Source organism: Varanus komodoensis, unplaced genomic scaffold, assembly GCF_004798865.1.
Source record: "Varanus komodoensis strain SLA01 unplaced genomic scaffold, ASM479886v1 scaffold33, whole genome shotgun sequence".
In the NCBI taxonomy this organism is placed as follows: Eukaryota; Metazoa; Chordata; class Lepidosauria; order Squamata; family Varanidae; genus Varanus; species Varanus komodoensis.
Genome location: NW_025335817.1, coordinates 3659393 through 3680745, shown reverse-complemented (window position 1 = coordinate 3680745; position 21353 = coordinate 3659393). Strand labels below are relative to the sequence as shown.

The following is a 21353-nucleotide window of genomic DNA, read 5'->3' as shown; positions in this document are numbered from 1 at the left end:
AAAGCATTCTATCCATCCAGAGAACTGTTGTTATGAGGTGGATTATATTTGCTAATACTGAACATAATTTCCTCCAGTTCTTCACATATAGCAAATGTTCAGGTGATGAGTTCTTGAAGAGCATCCATTATGTCAGCAGGGCTAAAGCAGGACTGGCGCTAAGTGGGTTGGGCATGTTTTGAGTAGCCATGTCAGGCAATCCATGCATGCTTGTGCTGAAAAACTGGAGCCAACCCCTCCCCTCCCCCACACTCCCTCCCATATAGCATTCCCCTCAGTGAGTGAGCATGGATTCAGGAGGTTAAGGTCTTCAGAGAGCATCTCCGACTCAGACTCTAGCTTGACAGGAAATGCTAAGAAGAGTGGTGCTGGTTGTGAATGGTTTTTCAGTTGTGGCTGTAAGGGCTGCTTCATACACACTGCACAGAGAAAATCAACAGCAGTAAGAAAAGGCCAGTGCTGCTGCCTAGGTAAAATACTGCCAGAGTGCAAGTTGAATTGTGTGTGTGCCCTGAGATTGGAATGGGAGGCCAGCAGGTGATCATACTTTGAAAGGATTGCAGTATGGAGGAAAAGGTCTTGTCTGCATCTTCTAAGCTGTTGACATCCTGGAGTGACTGTGTTGTAGTTTACAGAAGAGAGGTGTCCTTGTGTCACTTTCACAACAACCTTGAGAGGTAAATCACTTACTTCAGTTTCTGGAACAAATTACTGAAGTAGCAGCATTCCCTGGATCCATTTGGAATATGTGCTTGGCAGTTGCCTGCATCAAGCTGTGAAGAGGAAGGAGGCAGTGTTGGGGCAAACAGATGTGCCGTCTGAGCAAGGGAGGCCCCTCCGGTGTGCACCTCTGCCATGAGCCAGGAAGTGCTTGCTGGCCTGAGGTGCTGCTGCTGTATCAGGGCAGCTACCAGCAAGGTGTGGGCCAGAACCTCCGTGTGATGCGTGCGGCTGCCCTGCTCTCATCATGGTGCAATGAATGGAGGGGTTGAAGCGTTGAGGGTTGCAGTTGCACAGAACAAGGAAACCTGTCCCTTTGTATAGGATGTATAGGTATTGCACTTGGGATAGTTTACTCCACGGGCCTCTTACGAAAAGATAAAGCTGTATTTTCTTTTATGCAGTCCTTCTGAGAAGTTCAGAGGTTCGCGAACAGAAAGTTTGGCAAAATTTTGCCTCCATTCGTGAACTCATCGAGTGATGAACATGATTGCGGCCATCTTCCCCGCACGAACACGATCACGGCCATCTTCCCTGTTTCACGATCACGTGGCAGAGTGTGTTTGAGTGGGGAAGATGGCCACAATCGTGTTCATGCGGGGAAGATGGCCATGTTTGTGGTTTCAGGAACACAATTGTGGCCATCTTCCCCACTCTGACGTGGTCGCGGCTTCCTCTAGTCGAAATCGCAGTCGCAGACTCTCCTTCCAAAAATAACCTCCTCCCCACCTACCTTCCTGTCCTCCACACCAGAAGTCACCTCAAGTAATGTTAGTGTTCTCTCCCTTCATACTGTACTGTACTTTGTTTCATATTTTTGTGGTTAAAAAAATTACATATGGTTCAGAATGGAGTAACCTTATTTATATTGAAGCTTATGGGGAAATTTGACTCGGTTTGCGACCAGAATTGTGGAAGAAAATAAGTTCATGAACCGAGATGCCACCGTACATGAGCCCAGGGCCAGTCACCTCACTGGCTTCATTGGGTGGGTTTTATACAGTGTATGTTTAAGCATAGTGTTATATTGCTGTTAAAAAGTGTGTGTGGGATACTCTCATCAGTGTTATGAATTCTTGTCATTTTCCTGTTTGTTCTTCTGAAATAATATCCATCTTGAGGGATATTAGATTCTGAATGATCCATGTCCACCCTGAAATATCATTTCTCAAATCTGAATATGCTCTTCTGGGAGCAGTTGCAAGGAATGGATTTTTTATGACAGTACTGTGTTTGCCATGGACACAAAGCCACATTTGGGTTTCTTTCTTGAACATTGTTGTGCATATTGAAGGGAGAATGAAAGGAATAACTTAGTTTGGCATTCAGTTGCTGCTAAGGCCATTTTTTTCTTCAGGCATTCCTATGCCATACCACTGAAGAATCTCATTGTCCTTCAAGAGGCCCACAATCAGCAGAAGGAAGGCATGAGCCACTGTTTGCCTTTCCCAGGAGCTGCGCTTGTGCTGCTCTCTGGGAGGACAGTACCCACCCCATCCTCGGAAGTGAGCAGCAGTGCAGCTGCCAGAGCCGCTGCAGCTGAGTAGAGGGCTGGGAAAGGGAGCCGAGGCCTGCTCCCTTGTTCTATGCGGGCTGCAGCCTTCCCTGAGGCATGGAGAGAAATGATAGCTTCCCTCGTGTGGCATTCGGGTTGCCTGCGCTGTACTGTTTGCCTGAGGTCAGCAGACTTCTTGACAGCATCCCCAGTTTTCCAGGATTCATTCTGGATCTAGCCTGGTGATGTTTGAGAGCAGAAAGACTCATTGCATGCCCTGACTGGGTCTCCTAGCCTGCTATTAAACTCTTAAAGACTTGCCTGGAAGTTAAGTCTTTGCTCCTCTCCTGCCCTGGTGTGGCTGGACCCAAAGCGGCTTTTCTGAGTTCTCTTTTTCTTGTCTTGTCTTTAAAAGGTTGCTTATCCATTCTGTTGTATTTTGGAACTGACCGTCACAACAGTAATTATCTATTCTAAGCATGGTTTCTAGGTATGAAATAAGTTCACACAGTTTTTATTTTCTCCATTTTTGTTACATTTATAGGTGGATTTCATTATTATTTAATATAAATTAAGAAATAGTTTACTTGCTAAGTTTTCTTTTCCAAATAATGTGCTGCATGCTTGAAAGACATCTCTAATAAAAGTTGAAATATTTCTAAATTCTTAATGCTGCACTGACTAGTTAAAAACACGTTTGATGCTGTTTTCCATTTGGATTTACACGTCTTTCAAGGAAAAGGAAGTATGTGGAGAAGCCAACATTAAAATTTGACTGTTGTGCCCTTTGACAAAGGCAGTAAATCGTGTGATAGTTTCCAGAGGGATGCTTCAATGCACCAACAAAAATGGCAACAAGGCTTTTTGGCTCCCTGCAGACTAACACATTTATCAGGGTGGGAGCTTTTCTGACCAAGTACACCTCATCAGGTAAGAGCAAACGATGGAGCAAGATGGAATGTGTTCAGTAAGACCAAGGGCCTCTCTTCCCGCAGGAGCCAAGCAAGTGCCCTTCCGCCATTTGCAAGCAAGACGACCTTGCTGGAGGGAATGGCGTGTAGCCATCCAAAGATAGCCATTGATGGCCGCATCTTCCATGAATCTCCTGACCTTCTTTTAAAGCTTTCTGAAAATGGCTTCGGGATTTTATTATATTTAAGCAGTATATAAATGCCGTTCCTAACAGTGGCCGGTACCACAACTTTTGGTAGCAATTTCCATAGTTTTTACCTCGGAAGTTATAATAGAGATGCAGTTGCTATTTCCTGCACTCCCCTTTTATCTGTCCTGCACTGCCTGCTACTCATCATTTGATCACCCAAATTCTCGTCTTGAGAGGGGGAGAAAAAAGGCTCCCTGTCTGTGCTCTTGAAGCTGTGCATAACTTAAGACACTTCCATTATTTGTCTGTTCAATTTAATTTCTGTGCCACCCCACAGACAAAGATCTCTGGACAGTTTTCAGTCATGTTTCTCCTTATCAAGTGTTTTTAAAACTCTCAGAATAAAAGCAAACATAATAATACAGTTGTAAAAGTATGATTTTAAAAGCAGCACCAGAGGAGCTTGCTTCATAGAGTTTAGATGTTCTTTATATCTTGTTTGCAATATATATAACCTTTCATTTTTCAAAGTGTGCAAGACCACAATCAGCTAAAGCAGACTAAAACCAATTGAAACAACGTGTATGGAGAGCAACCTTTGGCAGTGTGTTTTCTCCTGATGATTGCCGTTCTCTTCATGAGCTCTGCTCATCTGAGGCTTACTGTTTCCTTCTCTAAACAGGAAGTGTTTCTTGGCATTTTTGAACTCATGTATTTTCTGATGTTGGGGCAGGGGAATGCCCATGTCAGCCGAGCTCAGCACCCTTTCTGGATTGTGCAGCAGGGCTGGTGCATCCCCACACCTCCAACTGACCACAGCCTCCCACCAGCCCAGCCCCCCACACCCACATTCAGGAAGGCTCTGGGGATGGCCAGTGCTGCAAAGCAGGGGGCCCTTGTAACGTGCAGGGTGTCAGATGGTGCCTTAAAGCGTGAGACACCGAAGGCTTGTGTGAGTTTTTAGGAATGCCAGGAAGTTCAGGCTTGCTTTTCATCATTGGCTAGATAGTCAGTCAGCATTGTTTAAACAAAAATGTAGGCTAACTCAGGCTGTGAGGGGAAGGCTTCAGTTTTGTTTATGCTGCTCTGAGAAACGTCCTACTTGGCTGGTCTTTTCTGCTAACAGCACTGCTGTCGAGAGTTCTTTTCAGCTGTGAAAGTGTAGGGTCCTGTGCACAGCCCCTTCTGGGGATCAGAAGTATGCTCTTTGGCAAGCAGGGGGGCGGGGGGGGGACACTATTTCCAACTTCACAGTTTTTAGCAGTAACCCAGACACTTCATTGACTTGAAGGGCCCCTGTTCACAAGCAGTCTTTGTGTATGCAAGTGAGTAAGAAGGTTTTGCTTTTCTCCTGACCCTTCTGCTTGAGAGCCCTTTGGTTCTGGTTTTCTGGACAAGAAAATCCCAAAACTGGAAGTGGTTGATGAAAAAACCTTTTTGCTAGGCAGGAAGCACACAGACCATTAGATTCTGACCCCTCTGCAGCCACCTGCAGCTGTTCATGTGTGCCTTCAGACCTGCGGCTCTGTGGAACTAACTTGGTTCTTTGGGCAGGGTGGTGCCAGTACAAGTTAAGAGCATAAATTACATTTGTATGGAAAGCCAGCATGCCTGAACCTCTGGGTCAGGTTCTTGTCTTTTGTCTCTGCCTGGGGTATGGTCCCTGAGCAGGTGCCTGACCGTGCCCATCCTTGGTGCTGGGCCTGGTAACAGTGCCCATTCATCCCTGCCAAGAGTGGGAAGGACTTTCCACAGGCTGCTCCTGGCACTCCTTGCCAGCCTAGGAGCACTGCTGAGCATTTACCTTTGTGTTACTTAGTGCTCCACAAGGAAGGGAAAGAAGACTTTTAAGTGTGCAGCTTTGCGGCAGTGAACATCTAGACTAGGTCCTCTGCCTTGTCCTGCTAGAATAAAGCATCTGCCCATATTGAAGGTTTAAAATATCTTCTTTGTCAAGTTGTAATGCTAAGCATGGGTCTAGTTACTTATAGGCTGCCTAATCTCACCATCTCAGTAATCCTTCTCTCCCCTTCTGCTTTTATATTTTTGTTTGCAGTAACAAAAAATAAAACCTGTGATTAACCAGGGCAGGAAAAAAACTGACAGTCATCTGCAGGTGATCAGATGACTTAAGAGACCTGGTTTTAATTTGTGGGTGGTTCTGACTGTAACAAAGGAAAACTTGCTCTTTTTGTGGAATTGGCAGGAATTTCCCCACATCTGGAGTTAATGAAGTCTTTGAGACCACATCAGTTGTATTTTGCCGCAAGAATTCTTTGATCTTTAAAATCCAGACTGGAAGAAGTGCAGCTTGATATCACTGCAGCTATGTTTTTGCAAGCTATACTTAAGATACCGGAACACTGCACAACTGTATAAAGTTGTGTGTCTGCACTGGAACACTTCTGGTCCTGTTTGAAGAGACTTTTCTTACATGTGTTATTATGCAGCGGCCTCTAAAAACATACTGTTGTCACAAGTTGGTTGCAGATAATTTTCCTTTTCAGGTTCTTCTTGTTCAGAATATTAGAATAGACAGAAGAACTTGAGCAGGTCTCCAGCCATTTCTGAGCTGGGTGCTTTGCCACTGCCTAGCCCTTTCATTTCCATGTCTGTTTTTCTCCTGTGGCTCTTAATGGAGGAACTTCAAGCTTGTATATGTGAAAACGTTTAGTTCAACCAATATATTTCTTTTCCTTAGATTGTGATGGCTTCAAATTGAACAGTTGATTAATAAGTGTGTGCATGAGTGTGAAGTAGAGGGATTTAGCTTATGTACCAGTGGATGTCCTGTGAATGGTAACAGTACTGTGCTAAATTAAATTTCTCAGGATTCCCAGTATAAATGTAAATTTCAAGAATATTTCTTAGTGACTTCTATCTCCTCCTCCTCTCAGTCTCCCTTGTGCATCTAGCTGCATTGTTTTTGCTCACAAAAGGGTTTGAGCCCCAGTTTTCTATTGCATATACCCTGTCCTCTGTTTGTGTGGTGCCTTTGAATTTCAATAGAGGTATTTGCATATAAGGAATAGCCTGAGCAGGAAAGGGACTTTGGGTTTTGATATGCAGATAAAACTCATATAGCAGACCACTTAAATTTTCCAGTTTGTTCTGCAGAATGTTTTGTTGCATACTCTAAATAGTAGTCTTCCATTCTTGCTGTCACTGTTGTTTCCTTTTTTGAGCAGTAAAAGAGGCCATGTATGGTATATGCAGAAGATCTTGTTTCTTTTTTAGAAGGCTGTGTCTCTGTTGTCAGCTTTCATAGGTCCAGTAGGGAAAACGTATCGGTCAGACCAATCATCTCCAAGCAGGAGTGGTGGCAGGACCATAGCCATGCTGGGATGGCAGAGTGGACTGCTTGATTCTCGCGGAGAGCGTGGTGTGGGCATAGCCTTTGATTGGGAGACTTTGAGGGACCCATAGAGGTATCTTGGAGGGTTGGTGGACCTGCTGGGCATAGCTGGCAGCAGCAGTGCACACACAGGGAGCTCACAGGCTGGAGACTGATCACAAAGCAAGCGCCTTGCCACAGTAGCACTAAAATCTGCATTAACCAGATGCAGCCTCAGTTCAGACTGTCTGGCTGATTCTAAAATGAAGGTGGTGTTCATCTATCATTATGAGAAACCGTGGCAAGGGAAGCATTGCTGTTTACAACATAGAATGGGAGTGGTGCCTAACGTGGGTATGACGGGAAGGAGAGAAAAGCTCTTCCAGCTTTGCAAAGGTTGCTTGTTGAGATTTTAGATAAGCAATAGGTCGAAGGTCTGGCCCAGTGTTGTTCTACCTGGAGCAGTGTGGTATATCAGACATTTACTCCTTTGAATATGTGCACGTTTACTTAACTCCTGGAATTGCAGCTTAGTGGACACTGAACAAAGCAGAGTTGCTTTCAGTTCATACATTGTTTAGGAAACCTGCTGTTTCCCTGCCCCTTTTCCCCTCAATGTCAGAAATTGCCCATGTTTGGAACAGTGAGCTTGTGAGAGATTTTGTGCTTGCTTAGGTGAATCAGCCCACTGAGTTTATCAGGTTGCCTGCTTGAACCAGCTCCCTGGAGGGAGAAGAGCGGACTGCCTGGACCTGCTGGAATGGCTTAGATGAGTTCCTGAAAAAGCACATTCAGTGGGGGAATTAAGTTGCGAGCTCAGGGCCTGCTGTGCAGTTGTTTCAGTATTCCACACTCTGCTTGGGTGCAGCTGGAACCTTGACTGTGACTTTCAGCTCTTACAAATGTGTCCTTTTCTCCTTATATTTCATGGGTTTAGGTCTATGCACCGTCCCCTAATTCAGATGACTTTAATAGAGAATCTCCAAGTTACCCGTCTCCTAAACCACCAAGCAGTATGTTTGCTAGCACTTTCTTTTTGCAAGGTAAGTAAGCAGTTGCTAATTGAGCAAGTGAATGTATAGCAGTGAGTTAAGGTTTGAACTTGGGAGAGTTTATTGGAGATAAGGCATGCTGTGGGCTCTTCCTGTCTCATTTCTTTATACTAACCTGAAACTGCCTGATTCAAAATATACAATCCTATTTGTATCTATGCCCAATCAAGTGCTACTGAGTGAGGGATTACTCCCAGGGAAGTGGGCATAGGGTTGCACTCTTGGTTTCATGGGCATGAATTATTTACTGCTAGCCTCAGTGAGCAGAACCCTCTCTCTTTGTTAGGGGTTTCAGAACAGTCTGTTGGCCTCATAACCTTGTCCTAAGATGGGGTTTGTGCAAGTGCAGCTAACATCAAAGAATCATCCAATGGTAGAGTTGGAAGGGGCCATCAGGTTCAACTCCCTGCTCAGTGCAGCACCCCAAGTTAAACCATCCCCTTGAGATGACTGTCCAGTTGCATCTTGAATGCCCCCAGTGTGGAAGAGCCCAAAGAAGAGCAACTTTTGGCATGACGAGCCTCTTCCTTTGCCCGCTACTACTCAATGAAGACAGTAGAAGCAGTCACATTCCCTTTGCCTGGTATAAGACCACAGTTTTTAATGAATTTATTCAGAAGGTGTTTAACCTGCCTTCCAGCAAAATATTCCCAAGGTAGGGACCAGCTATAATAAAATCAGTGTCACAAGCAGACAGTTAAATATATCGGGCAAGCAGCAATTGCAGTTCTAACTTGCACATTCAGCTAATCTGAATGACAGAAAGCTTAGAACACCACCTTATATTTCCTAGATTTCTTCTGGAATTTGTTTTCACAGTCTAGAATAGAAAATGCTTTGTGACCATTGCCACCAATGCAGTAATGCTAGGCACTTGCAAAACAGTTCCTACTGGATCTCTGCATAAGTAACCATGGGTCCCTCCCTTACACATCCCAGACCATGAAGCCAGAACTGACACCTTGACTTTGATCTGGAAAAAGCTTCCTGCTGCGTTCTCTGTGTTAAAGTTTGAGTCCTTGTCAAGGGCTGTTCCATAAGAGTCCAGTGCAGTAGCCTAAAGAGTTTGCCAGACTTGCACTGCAGTAGCTCAATCTCTTTTACAGCAAGAGTATGATGGGCCTATCCAGTGAAGTTGCTAAAATATGTTTCTGGCCACAGCCTGAACCTGGAAAACCAACAGGAGGGCTAGAACCAGAAGCGCGGTGGAGCTGGCATCTTTGCTACTTTCCCAGAATTGGCATCGTATGCCGTGACCCGTGGGCAGCTCCAGACTTTCAGCTGCTGTGCTTAGGGGGTTCAGAGTCAGCTACAACGACTGTTTAAGAAAGAGAGCAATCTTTTTAAGTGTTCCTCCTGGTAGATGGGAATACATGAGATCTTGAACCCAGCTCTGCTTGAACGTTCAGCAGAGCCCATCAGTCATACATATAGCAAAGGTGCCGTTTGCTGCAGAGGACAGTTAAAGGCCACATGGGTGCTTCTGCCCAGACACATCCCTGCAGAGAGGAGAACCACAGTAGAGAAAAGGAGGGAGAGGCATAGATCCACTTCCTGGAAGACGCTGTGCGCTGCCTGTGCTCTGATGCAGCTGCAGCTGATTGATCTCAGTGACATCTCGGTATCATCCAGAGAAAGCACTGATCATACTTATTTGTTTTGATGGCAAAGGCAAGAGAAGCCAGCACATCAGCAGGCAACTGGCCTAAATTCTGTGCCTTCCTGTCAAGAGAGTGTTGAATGATAGCCCACCATAATGACTGGCTAGTGCACCCACAGCGAGGCTGAGGCTGTCTCCAGGTGGCCTGGCCTAGCCTGACTAAATATCCATGAGTTTCTTCCTAGGATAGCAGAACAGCACAAACCCCTTCCTCCTCTTAAATATATATCTTAATCCAAGTGCAAAAGAAACATGAATGCGGTTACTGTTAAGCGATCCTGTTAAAAGGGCCTGCCTGTGAATCAGCCCTATGGAAGACAGGTCTGTGGTGTTTTTGACTTGGGCAGCTTTTCTGCTTCTCCATGAGACATTATGCTGTCAACATTCTAGGCAAGTTAATGAACCTCTACTCCTTTTGCACCTTTTGCACCTGGTCACCTTCCCGCCACTTTTTCAGACTTACTCAGGTGGCTCTGAATTTCTGAGAGTATTGGCAGGTTCATGTCATAGTTTATGACATAGGTCCAGGCTTAGCGTATGTGCTTTCTTTCTGGGAAATGCTACTCTTAACCTGCTGAGTGAAAGTGGTTAGACTGCAGTGAGGTTGTCCACCCCTCTCGTCTTGTTCACAGCTTGGGCCTGTGGTAGGGTGCCTAAGGATACACATGTGGTAGACCTTTGTCTTGCTCAGCTATTAGATCCTTCTGTCTTCTGTAGTCAGAAGCTTATTTGTACAAAGTGTGGCCTGTTCAGCAGGTCTGGAGAGCGCCATAGGTCAAAGGTGGAGGCACATGCTTTGCATGTGGGGTCCAGGGCCAGTCCTTTGGCATCCCCAGGCAGGGCTGAAAAAAGGCCCTGTCTGAAATCGTGGCGAGCCACCTACAGATGGTACTGACCTCATGGATTGGCAGCCTCACTCAGATTAAGGCACCTCCCTCTTGTAAGCACAGGAGCTTCAGGAGAACGTCTGCCCAGCTCTGCTCTGACCTCACTCGTAAGGGGTGACGCTCTCCCAGTGGTGTCCACCTCCGCGCGTGCGCTGTATTCCGGCATGGCAGGTTTTATAGACTTGCTGCTATGTTGTGCCTGCGGTTTAGACCGCCAACAGGTCTGCCTAGGTGGGTGATTGTTTCCAGGGGATGCTTAAAGTAATAAGCCCCTTTTTTCCTGGCAGTGCCGTGTTGCTGTATGTCATCCTAAAACAGTAGAATATCATCTGCCTTGCTTTTTCCTTCCCCATCACCTGCACTCTTCCTTCTTTCTCTTTCTTAGCCAGCCACCTCATCCCTCATCCCGTTTCTCTGCCCTGGGACCCAGACAGAGAATCAAATCAGGCATTCAAAATAGAGAATGAAGCAGGCCCAGAGAGAGGAGAGGGGAAGGGGAGAGGAGTAGAAGGAGACCCAGACTGGGACTGTGGAGGAAGGGACAGGAGAATCATAAAGAAAGGCATGGGTAGAAAGGAGGAAAGAACAAGCTCAGAAAGGAGAAGCACGCATACACTCTCCTCCTACCCTTCCTGCTTCCAGTTGCTTCCCTTCTTTCCCCTGCTGGATTTTTCTGCTCTTCCCCCCTCCCCTCCTTCAAATGGACACTTTCCCTTTTGCCTTTCTTTCTAACATTTTAGAAGGTGCACCCCTTCCTTCCCACCCAGCCATTCCACTCTCTGTGTGGCTACTCGGGCATCAAATTCAACCTAGAAATGTACATGGACTTGTTAGCTCATTGTCCTGTTCCAGCTTGAGATTACATTCCTGAAGGAGAGGAACAAGGCCGTGAGGGAGTAGGAGTGCCAAGGTTTTTTGGGTGCCTGGGGAAGCCTTCCCAGGCACAAGTGCAGCCATGGACATTAAGAGAAAAGGCTCCAGTGCTGTGGAATTGGGCTGTGGAGTGTCTTAGCAATCATTGGATCATCATATATGGAAACAGTTCAAACTGCTTAAGAGTTACTAGTTTTGCTTTTTATATGGCAGTGAGGTCACACTTTGGAGAGTATACTTTTTCATGGTATGTTTTACTGGCACTGGAATGCATCAGTAGAAATTGCTTGTTTGAAACAAGCAGTCTTCTATGTTGAGTTTACCGAACACTCATCTTACCCGTCATCACCTCTCTGAGATAATTTCTGAACTGGAGATTTCAAGGTTTGATCCTGAAACCTTTCTCATTCAAAGCAGGAACTCTACCACTGAACTGTGGTCCCACATCAGTCTCCCTCATTAATGTAAAATTAAGGCCTAATAAACATTTTCAGAATTAGCTATGCCTTTCCCAGCTGTGGCTGGATCAGACTTAAGTTGAACAGAGGGAGTCTGGGGGAGAAATCGTACACACCACATCAGACCTGTAAGAAAATTATAGGCAAGGTATAAAGTTTGTCTGACATGAGCATAAAGAGGAAGTGGGTCGTTTTATGTATGCTCTTATTCATAAGTGAGATTGTACTCCATCTAAGATTGCATCCTTTTCTCCTCCATTTCTGTCAAAATGAAGATGGGACCCACAGTGCTTCAGACCTTTGGAGCCCCTCCAATGGAATAAGCCAGCCTGGCTATGGTGGAATGCTGGAGAGCTCCCCTCACCTGTCACACTCCAGCAGTTACGGCAGTCGGCATGCCCATGACCGCCTGGTAAGATGTCCCCGTAGAGTCGGCCGGAAGTTGGTGGTTAAGCCTCTCCATCTTTAGGAGACTGCTGTTGCTGGATGCAGAAATGGAGTGGGCATGGCTTGGTCTTCACTCTTTAATCAGCTTAATCATTCGATGAGTTAGCTAAGGCCAATCTGTGATACTCCAACTTAATAAGCAGGCAGAAGTTTCAATCTGCACATATAAGTGAAAGTTGGGTATGTTCACTTTCTTCTTTATACTGTTGGGGTTCTCATTTGCTGTTCCAATAGGACACAGGTAAGAAAATAAAGATGTCTGTTCCCTTTTCAGTGAAAAGTTTTATTTATTATATTGTATTTTTTTCTCTTTTCTCAGTGTTTGTCCACCTTCTTTAATTCAGTCATACTAATTGTAATGGCAGTCTGCTAAGAAGTTTTTAATTTGGGTTTTAAAAAAGACAAGCACTGGGGAGGAGCCATCCAAGAGTTTTCACAGTCTCTCAGGTGTTTTATAGCCATTGATCTTGATTTATTGGGGTGGCAGTGGCTTAATAGTTCCATAAATTATCTGGAGAGTGGGTACACAGCAAGGGAGCCCAGTTTGCCAGAAACACTGTTATCATTCAGAAGGTAAGACCCAAAGCAGAAAATTCTTGTTTAGAGCTCTCCCTAAACAAGGTGATTGGGCCACAAAATGGCAGATGAATAAGTGAACGCGAAGTGATACTGAAATGAAATATGCTGGCTTCACGGGCTTACTGATGACATTCAGTTTGGATGTTAATATCCAGGACAAGAGCTCCGGGTTCTACTGGAAAACTCTGTGTAAAAATTCTGAGGTTTTGGTCATTTTTAAAAGGCAGATGCACAGTTAAGAATGGGATTGAAAATACTGCAACAAATACCCATTTTGAGACATTTGTGGTATGCCCACATTTAGAAGTTGAAGCGCAGTTCTGTGCCTTTCACATGAACTTCCACGAGATGCGGCAATGAACGTTCAGCTGAATGTCTCTTTAAAGATTCAGATAATCCAGATCCCTTTGCTAGTTTACATGTAATTTTCCAGGATGTGACTGAAGCTACAGGAACCTCAGCCTCTGCACCCTCCTTCCCCTCCCCTTTGCTGGCTGCAGGAAGGCGGTTGGGAGACTTAGCTTTCTTTTCTAAAACCTCAGCACTGCAGACCGAGGGTTGTTTAAGCAAGGTGCTATTGAAACAAGGTAGGATCACAGCACGAGTTCAGATCATGATTTGTTTTCCCCAAATCAGATGAAGTGGTGAGTTGTGCTAACTTTAAAACCAGTAGCAGCAGCAGCATCCAACCTGGCCTTCCATGGTGAGGAGCTAGTCAGAGAGTGGCTGTGCAACCCAGTGTAATGACATGCTCTGCCAGTGGCCAGTGGCCATGATAGGCCAGAGTCTATCCTGTGCTACCAACTACCGAGAACAAGCAGAGAATAACTAGTAGACATTTCACCAAAGCCCCTTTTTGGTCTTTGCTTGATTCAGTGACCTTTGATGTGGACCAGCAAGGCAGCTCGGACCTGAATTCTGAACTCAGCATTGTGCATTACTTTGCTTGTTGTTAATGACGGTGCTCATACTACTTCTGGTTGTGATTCTCAGTTTCTCCTTTTTCCTAGAGCTATCCCCCACATTCAGTCTCACCAACAGATATAAACGCCAGTCTTCCTCCAATGTCTAGCTTCCACAGGGGTAGTACCAGCAGTTCATCATATGCCACTGCCTCTCACACTCCACCTGTCAATGGATCAGATAACAGCAACATACTGGGTAAGATTTTTTGAGTCCTTAAATTGTCACGTAAAGTCTGTAGCTAATCTGGAAATCTGTATACTTCTGCTATGACTGTTTACATATCCACTAAGACTGTAAACATGAATTTGTTCTGATATATGCTTTTAGAGTGCAGCATAACCAGTTGTGACTGTTGGAATTCTGCTTTAGAGTTGGGAATTTTATATATATGGTAGTATTATGCACTTCTCAGGGCTGAGCTGACTGTCTTAAGAAGGTGCATGTTTGAGCTTTTGATTCATTAACTTGTTTCCCACTCAAGAGCAAAACATAGAAATGTTCCTTTTTCCTACTTGTGGAACTTGGAACTTACTGTGTTTTAGATATAGACATTATTCCTAAACTAAAACCCTAAGTGCTGAGCAAATCTAAACTGTGCTTGTACTGGGGGTAGTCCTTGTGACTGCGCTTGCAACTTGACTTTGCCTAGAAATGACTTTTGTTTCCAGGGAAAATAGATGTTGAAACAACATTCACCTTATTTTCCCTGTTTCTAATTCCTGACTTTAGTTTTTAGAAGTCAAGTTCAGGTGATGTTTCAGCTCAGCCTTGATTTGAACATGTGTTTCACTTTGTGACACTTTTTGGCTGTGTCTGGTGGCAGGCCAGCCCTGACTGGGGGTTCTGTAGTCCTTTCAGTCATTTATCACAATTATCCTATGATCAATCCATTAAAGCAGATTTAAAGAAGGTATTTGAGGCCTCTTTGGCTTTGTTTAACCTTGAGTGATGAAATCATTGTTTTTTCAAACGGTACAGATGGGTGGATAATCTGGTTGTGGCAAACTGACCTTCCCAGATTAAATATGATTTGGACAAGGTTTATAATATAAATGAAAGAAGACTAATTAACAAGCCACAGACTGACAATGCTATTGTGCACTTTTCCTCCCAACTCATTTCCAAGGCTGTTCAAAAATATGAAAACTATAAGTGTGGGGGGTGTGAGAGAGATTTTTATATTGTCTAGTAGCTGAATTTGTTCTTCTTCAAGGGCTGCTTTTCTTACCAATCTGCCTGTAGTGCATAGATTCCTTGTGTGGAATTTGAGCAGCAAATGGTCTGACCTTGGCATCTTCTTCTGTGCCCCCCCCCCCAAACAACATGTTTTTGAACCTCCCAAAGAGTTCACTATCAAGACAATTAGCAGTAACATCATCTAACCGGGTATCATAGTCTAATTCCTGTCAGTTAATCAAGAATATCTTCCACGGAGTTAAAACAGAGTTGCAGTTGCATCTGGCCTCCAGAATTGAACAGCACAGTCTTGTGCATGCTAAGGCAGAAAACGGGCCTGCGGGTCGTAACATGGCTGGCTGGGGCATGCTGGGGGCTGTAGGCCTTGCACACAAGTGTAGCTGAATTCTGCTTTCCATAGAGTTCAGGATCTAGCACTACCTCTGCTCTGTCTAACTGTACTGATCTGAAGGGTGTAGCATACTGGGAAACGGGGAATTTGGACCTGCCTTTAAATTCCTTTTTTCAGTAGCAACAGGATGGACCAGTCAACCAAGCCTCCAAAATAGAGGCAGCTAATGACCAAGGCAGATTCAAATGAATTCTCTAGGCTTGTGGACTAGGTAGAGTCCTGGGGATCGCCTTCTGTCCTGCTTTTTCCATGATTCTCCCTGAATGTCCCGATGCAGCTCTGTGACCATTTTCAAATCTGTTGCTCTTACGCTGCTCAGAGAGCTGCAGGGGTGCAAGAAGAATGGGGTAGATATATTTATGTGAACTAAAGCAAATGGTTTAGGGTCTTCGTTCCTGGCTGTATGTTGAGGTAGGTTCCTTTCTAGCACTGTCTGCCTGTAACTGAAACACTTCCCGAAAATCAAGACTACCCTCACTCTGTATCATTGGGAGCAGCAGTTCACAGGCAAATCCAACTTTCCTTTGGTCTGCCCCACATTTTTCCTTTCTAAGTCAAGGTTATCCCTTTGGAGAGTATCAGTGCTCCATTGTGGCATCTTGCAGACATCCTTAGTGTTTAAATCAACATTCTCTTGTGGTTTCTTTACAGTTAACAGAGGCAATGCTGCAGGAAGCTCACAGACTGGGGATGCCCTTGGAAAAGCCTTGGCATCTGTAAGTACTAACCTCTGAAGAAGCTGTAGGACTACAAGTTCCTGTTGTGTTGTTTGTATCAGGTAGATACTGTATACCATGTCCATCATGTATTGTGAGTGTGTTTGTATATGTACAACAGACACACACAGATCCACGGCAAGATTTTCCTTGACCTTGGGGTTGGCATTGACTCTGTAAGAGTGAGTCTTGAGACAGGATCAAGATAGACTCGGGACACCTGGGTTTGGAGTGTATATATAAAAACAGAAAGTTATTGTTATTGCATTCAAAAGTGTCTTTGTGTGACAGAACACCCATGAAACCCAGCCAAGGTATTGTCCAGAGACAACCACAAGGGGCAGTCACTTTGAAGAAAGCTGAGCAGTTGAGTAGGCAGATAACATAGACTTGGTGCAGAATTGATGGGAATCAGTCCCTTGACCCCCAGTGCTGATGCTCCTTCCCACTGAATTCAGGTTGTTGTTTGTGGGGACAGGGGAGCGTGCACTTGCAGGGTAACTTAAAAGAAGATGTAAATGTGCCTAAGAAGGTGGAAGATTTAAAAATACATCAGTAAAGTTGGATTTACTGAAATGTGTGAATAAAGCCAAGGTTAGCTAGAGACCTCTTGGGTTCAAGGTGTGTCTTTTAAATGTTGCACATCTCCATATATCAACAATGCAAAAATTGTTGGGTGGAGACCATGGAGAAAACCCAGCAGACCTCAGCTGCATTTAGAAGACTTTTGGTTCAAGAGATAAAAATGGCTCTTTGTGGTTACAGGGACATATCTTTCACATCAGCATCAACCTGATGCATCAGATGAGTCTTCTGTATATCTGTTAATTCCTTTTGTACTTGAACAGCACTTGCCCAATGAAGATATTTGAATAAAATCCACAGAAGTCTATCAGGATTCTTATTACATGTGTGGATATTCTCTAGCTGATGTGGCCTTAAGGAGAAATATTTTGAAATGAACACCTGAAGGCTCTGGATAGCAACAACCTCATGAATTATCCCTTCGTTCTGATTACTTTTCCTGTGATAGGCCAGCCCCACAGTTTCTTAGACATGGCCATTCTTCCAGCAGAGGCTTGAGTTGGCCAGAATGTAAAACCCTGCCTGGCAGTCAGGCTTGGCTTTGGTCCTATGAGCTAGCCAGGACCTCTTGAGGAAGTAGTGAGAGGGTAGAAGCCAGCACTGGAATTCCTGCCCCAAAGGGACCTACCAGGAAACCCTCTTGTCACCTGTCTCCCTTGCTTCCTGTAGGAGGTCAGGCAGCAGCCCTCTGGAAGACCTGTGTGGCCAGGGGCTGCACTTGGCTGTCCTTGAAGGCAGAACGCAGTAGCTTCCTCATTGGGAGTTCAATAGAAAAGCCCTGGAATGGTTCTGCTCTGGTTACTCTTCTGAAGCAGAAGGCTTCAGGGTAGGAACAGGGTTGGCTCACTCGGCTAGGCGGCTGGGGCTGCCAGCGGGGTATAGAGTTACTGTGCTTTCATGTCCAAGCAAGTGCTTGCACTGGAGGGTGGACTTTGGTTGCTGTGGGAACTCAGTACTGTCTGTGGTGTTGCTACTTGGCAGGAGCAAGCAGGTCGTTCCTTAAATCATTTCTGTCATCGCTAATGGGGACGCATTCCCGCTTGCCCCATCAGCTTCAGGGAAGGGCTGCCTGCAGCAATCCTGGGCTGCCACTCCCCTGCTCCCCTTGCTTCAAACAGGGAGACATACAAAGTCTACTTTTTGTTGCTCTTCCACAAGTAAACAGGCATGTGTGGGAACCACTATGTTTTTGTTCTTTTTTATTTTTTAAATGTTCCTGTTAATAGCACTGTGAGCTGTTGTCATAGTATTAGTAGTTAAATGGTGAAAACGTTCTTCTTTCCTGCTTTCTAAATATTGGTGTTCCTAGCTACAGTAAATTCTGGTGTTCCCAGTGTGTGTGTTTTGAGCCTTTCATGTGTGAAACATCAGAAGATGCAGCATTTGTTCCTCAGTTTAAATATTAAAGACCATGCAGAAGACTGCATGATTAAACATGTAAGGCCAGATAATACATTTGCAAAGGTTCTTTTATTTTAGGTTTAAGCCTGGATAATTGTGGTCTTAATCTCAGAGTAGGCAAGAAAGAGAATTGTACATGAAAGTATTTACACAGAGTTCCAAAAGCCCAATGGATTATACATTGGTTTAGATAATGAACCAGTGTAGATAAAAGCAAAGAAAATCTGGGTATTTGTGCCATTTCTAATGTGTTTCCCTGAACGTTTGCCAAACAATAACCCTTAAGATTGTGCCCATGGAGGGTTATATGGCGGGAGAAACATCTGGTTTGTTTCAGTGCTTAATGCCAAATCAAAACACTTGGTCTTTAATTTAAAGGAGATCAAAGTGGAGGGCTGTTTAACTTTGTTGATTATATCAAATCTCTTTGTCAGAACCTATGTTTTGATTCCTACCTCCAAACCAAGGGGGAGTGCCTTTGTGTGGCTCAGATAGCTAAATGGCCAGTATGCTTCGAACAAAAGAGAGGAAAATGTTGGGAAGTTGACTTTTCCAAGTAATTCCTGAATGGCTTTGTTGCTTGAGGCCCAGTGACATTAGCATGACAAAGCCTTGCTGAAGTGTCCTCAGAAGCCTTCAAAGGGAGTGCTGGCAGTGCTAAGGCTAGGTGCCCCAGGGCCTCCTGCCCAGCCTCGCAGGGGGCTCTTTTCTTTGGAACCTGGCCTAATGGCACCCTGCTGGTCCGAATGGGCCATGACCTGCGCAAGGAGGGCTCCCATTGGTGAGGGGGGTGCACAGTTGAACAGCCTACTAGCCGCCTCCTCATTGGACCTCGACAGCAAAAACAATCCTCCTCTTGGGCAAAGTCTGCCTTAAATTAAATTAGTGGGAATTGTGCAACGTAACCACTGTGTTCAGTGCCTATTTCATTTTCATTTCCTTTCTTTGTCAGAGAGGTCCATAGTGCCTGTGGCGGTTGTGTATCCCAAGGAGGTAGCATACATTCCCAAAGTAACATGCAGCCCCTGCGATGGGAAAAAATGGGCGGGGGAGTTTCTGTGAGCAGCGAAAGCTTCTGGATATCAGGGGTGCTCATGTGGCCTGGGCTGACCTTGCATTTCCAAGAGCCATAACTTCCCCCCCCACACACACACACACAATTAAAGCAAAGATCCAGCCTAAAAGGGTGTTTTCAGAGACAGATCCCTCATTGTGCCACGCAAGATTCTTGGGCTGTAGGGAGAGCAAGAGGTCTATGGTGTTTCTGGCATCTCAGGGAGAGCAAAGCTTAGGGGGAATCCCAGTAAGCAGGGTAATCTGGTAATCTTTGACACATGCCAAAGAAAGCCCTTCCTCCTGTCAGTGGGATTCCCCTCCAATTCGCAGCAAAACTGAGGGAGGCAACTGTGATTCCCTGATCTTCCCCCTCAGACCAGGAGATGCCCTGCAGAGAGGACAGCACAAAGTTCAGTGCTGCTTTGCAAGACGCCCCCAGTCCCAGCCTGTGAGATTTGAATGCAAAGGGAGGAGGGAAATACGCACTTGCAGCCTGTGCCAGACCCTGGAGTGGGTGGGTGACTGCTGATTTTGGCCAGAAACCGCCCTTGCTGGTCTGAATCCCCGCCCCCCAGTTTAAAAAACCCAATTGTTCTAGCTGCAGAAGCAGGGCCACTGCTGGTTTTAAAAATGGCTGCAGTTATTGCATGTATAGTCACCGAAAAAACCCATTTTAAGGGGTAATGGCCATGGGCGATACTCCGAAGTGTCACTGGGGTTCCTTGGCAGGGAAGCTTGCAGCTAGCCAAAATTAAGATCATGGGAGTTGTCTAGACAAGTGACTTTTTAGTCTTCTTCCACTTCCCAAAAGAAAGTTCAAAAATAAAATGTCAAGCTGCAGCATGACCAGAATGGCTCACATCAGCTGTGGGGAGCAGGGAAAAACAGGATGCAACCACTTTTTCCCCTGGGATAACAGCAGGCGGAGAAAGGAGGGGAAGGTCACTCCTGAGCCACCATGTGCTCAATAGTCTGTGTGGCTTTTATCAAATGTTCTACAGTAGAGAAGCCAATTGGCTGGGGTCATAGACACTCCCAGTAAGGACAGCAAACATGTTCTAACATTGAGAACTAAAACCACAAAACAGGAAGGTGTGTACTGAAATGAGTAGAACACGGGGTATGGGGCAACCAAAAATGTCTTGGAAGTAAGCAAGAAATGGGACACATTTGTCCCAGAGTTTAACTTATGTTTATTTAAGTTTATTTAAATAATGAAATCCTTCATTATTTTCCCATGGTCAGATGCACAATTATTTAATGCTTGAAACAGTGATTAAATGTTATTTTTTGGAAAGGGGTTACAGTCAATTACAGCAAAATTGTATCAGTTATCATAGCAATTTACCTCATTCAGACATGTTCAAGGAGAACTATGGTGTCTTTAGTATGGTCCATTTTCTAGCATATAGCAATTATAGCAAATACGTGTTTTTTTTTTTCTTTTCATTTAGATTTATTCTCCTGACCACACTAGCAGTAGTTTTCCTTCAAATCCCTCAACACCTGTTGGATCACCATCACCTCTCACAGGTAGGATCCAGCTTCTTTTAGCAGTATTCTGAATTTTCTCTTTACATCCGTCTTAAGTATGTAGGCCTTCCTGAAGAAAAATACTGACATAGTAGTCTGGTTTCACAGTGATACACAGTCTGCCCAATTTCTTCCATGCCAGCAACTAGTTTGGTTTCCATCCTGCCATTGGTTCTAGAAGCAGCCCTGTAAGCCATGCCACCAATCCATCTTCCACTGCCCACCTGTAGATGCTCAGGCATCATTCCCGCCATGTCGTTATTCCGGCCACCCCCACTTGCTGGCTTGGGACCCTGATGTGCATGTGGGCTACACAGCATGACTTTGTTTTGTTTCATCTTGTGAATTCTGTCAGTGCTGTATGTGCATTTGCCCAGGCTGGCCATGTTCTTCAGGAGTGTGGTTCATGCTGAGAGCTCCCTTTTACACATGGACATGTTACCGTCAAGGAAATCAGCTAGAGGCACCTTCGCTTCAATCTCAGCAAATTCCTCGCTTAATGCAAGGCAGGGCTGACTGGGTTCACACCAGCACTCTGGAAGTTCATGGAGGTCCTGATAGTGCTATGGTGGCTCTGTCTGGATGACATGCTGACATACTCACCTGCTCACTCCAGGTGATTCCGACATATCTCAGGAACAAGTTTGCTGTCAACCAGAAAAATACTGTGTTGGATCCATCCTAATGAGCAACTGTCACATTTGGGTGTGATCCTGGATATTACAGTATTCAGGATGTTTCTCATACTGGAGAGACATTCCAAGAACCATCAGCTGGGTTCTAAAATGCTTTAATCAAGGAAGACCCATGTTGCCCTGACTTCAGAGTGTGTTCATTTACTGCTAGAAATTAGGGAGGTCCCATCCTAAAGCTGAAGAAGACACTCCAAGAGATTCATGAT

General features: G+C 45.0%; 1 protein-coding gene across 5 annotated transcripts in view; it reads left to right on the top strand.

Annotated features, from left to right (window-relative positions):
* Positions 1–21353, top strand: part of TCF12 (transcription factor 12) — a 127357-nt gene that overhangs the window by 83207 nt on the left and 22797 nt on the right. For all 5 annotated transcript variants that reach the window (XM_044439011.1, XM_044439009.1, XM_044439008.1 and 2 more), the window contains 5 exons: positions 7589–7694; positions 11857–11993; positions 13618–13768; positions 15813–15877; positions 20374–20452. In XM_044439011.1, the coding sequence (XP_044294946.1) occupies positions 7589–7694; positions 11857–11993; positions 13618–13768; positions 15813–15877; positions 20374–20452 (538 nt within the window). The remainder of the gene's footprint in view (positions 1–7588; positions 7695–11856; positions 11994–13617; positions 13769–15812; positions 15878–20373; positions 20453–21353) is intronic.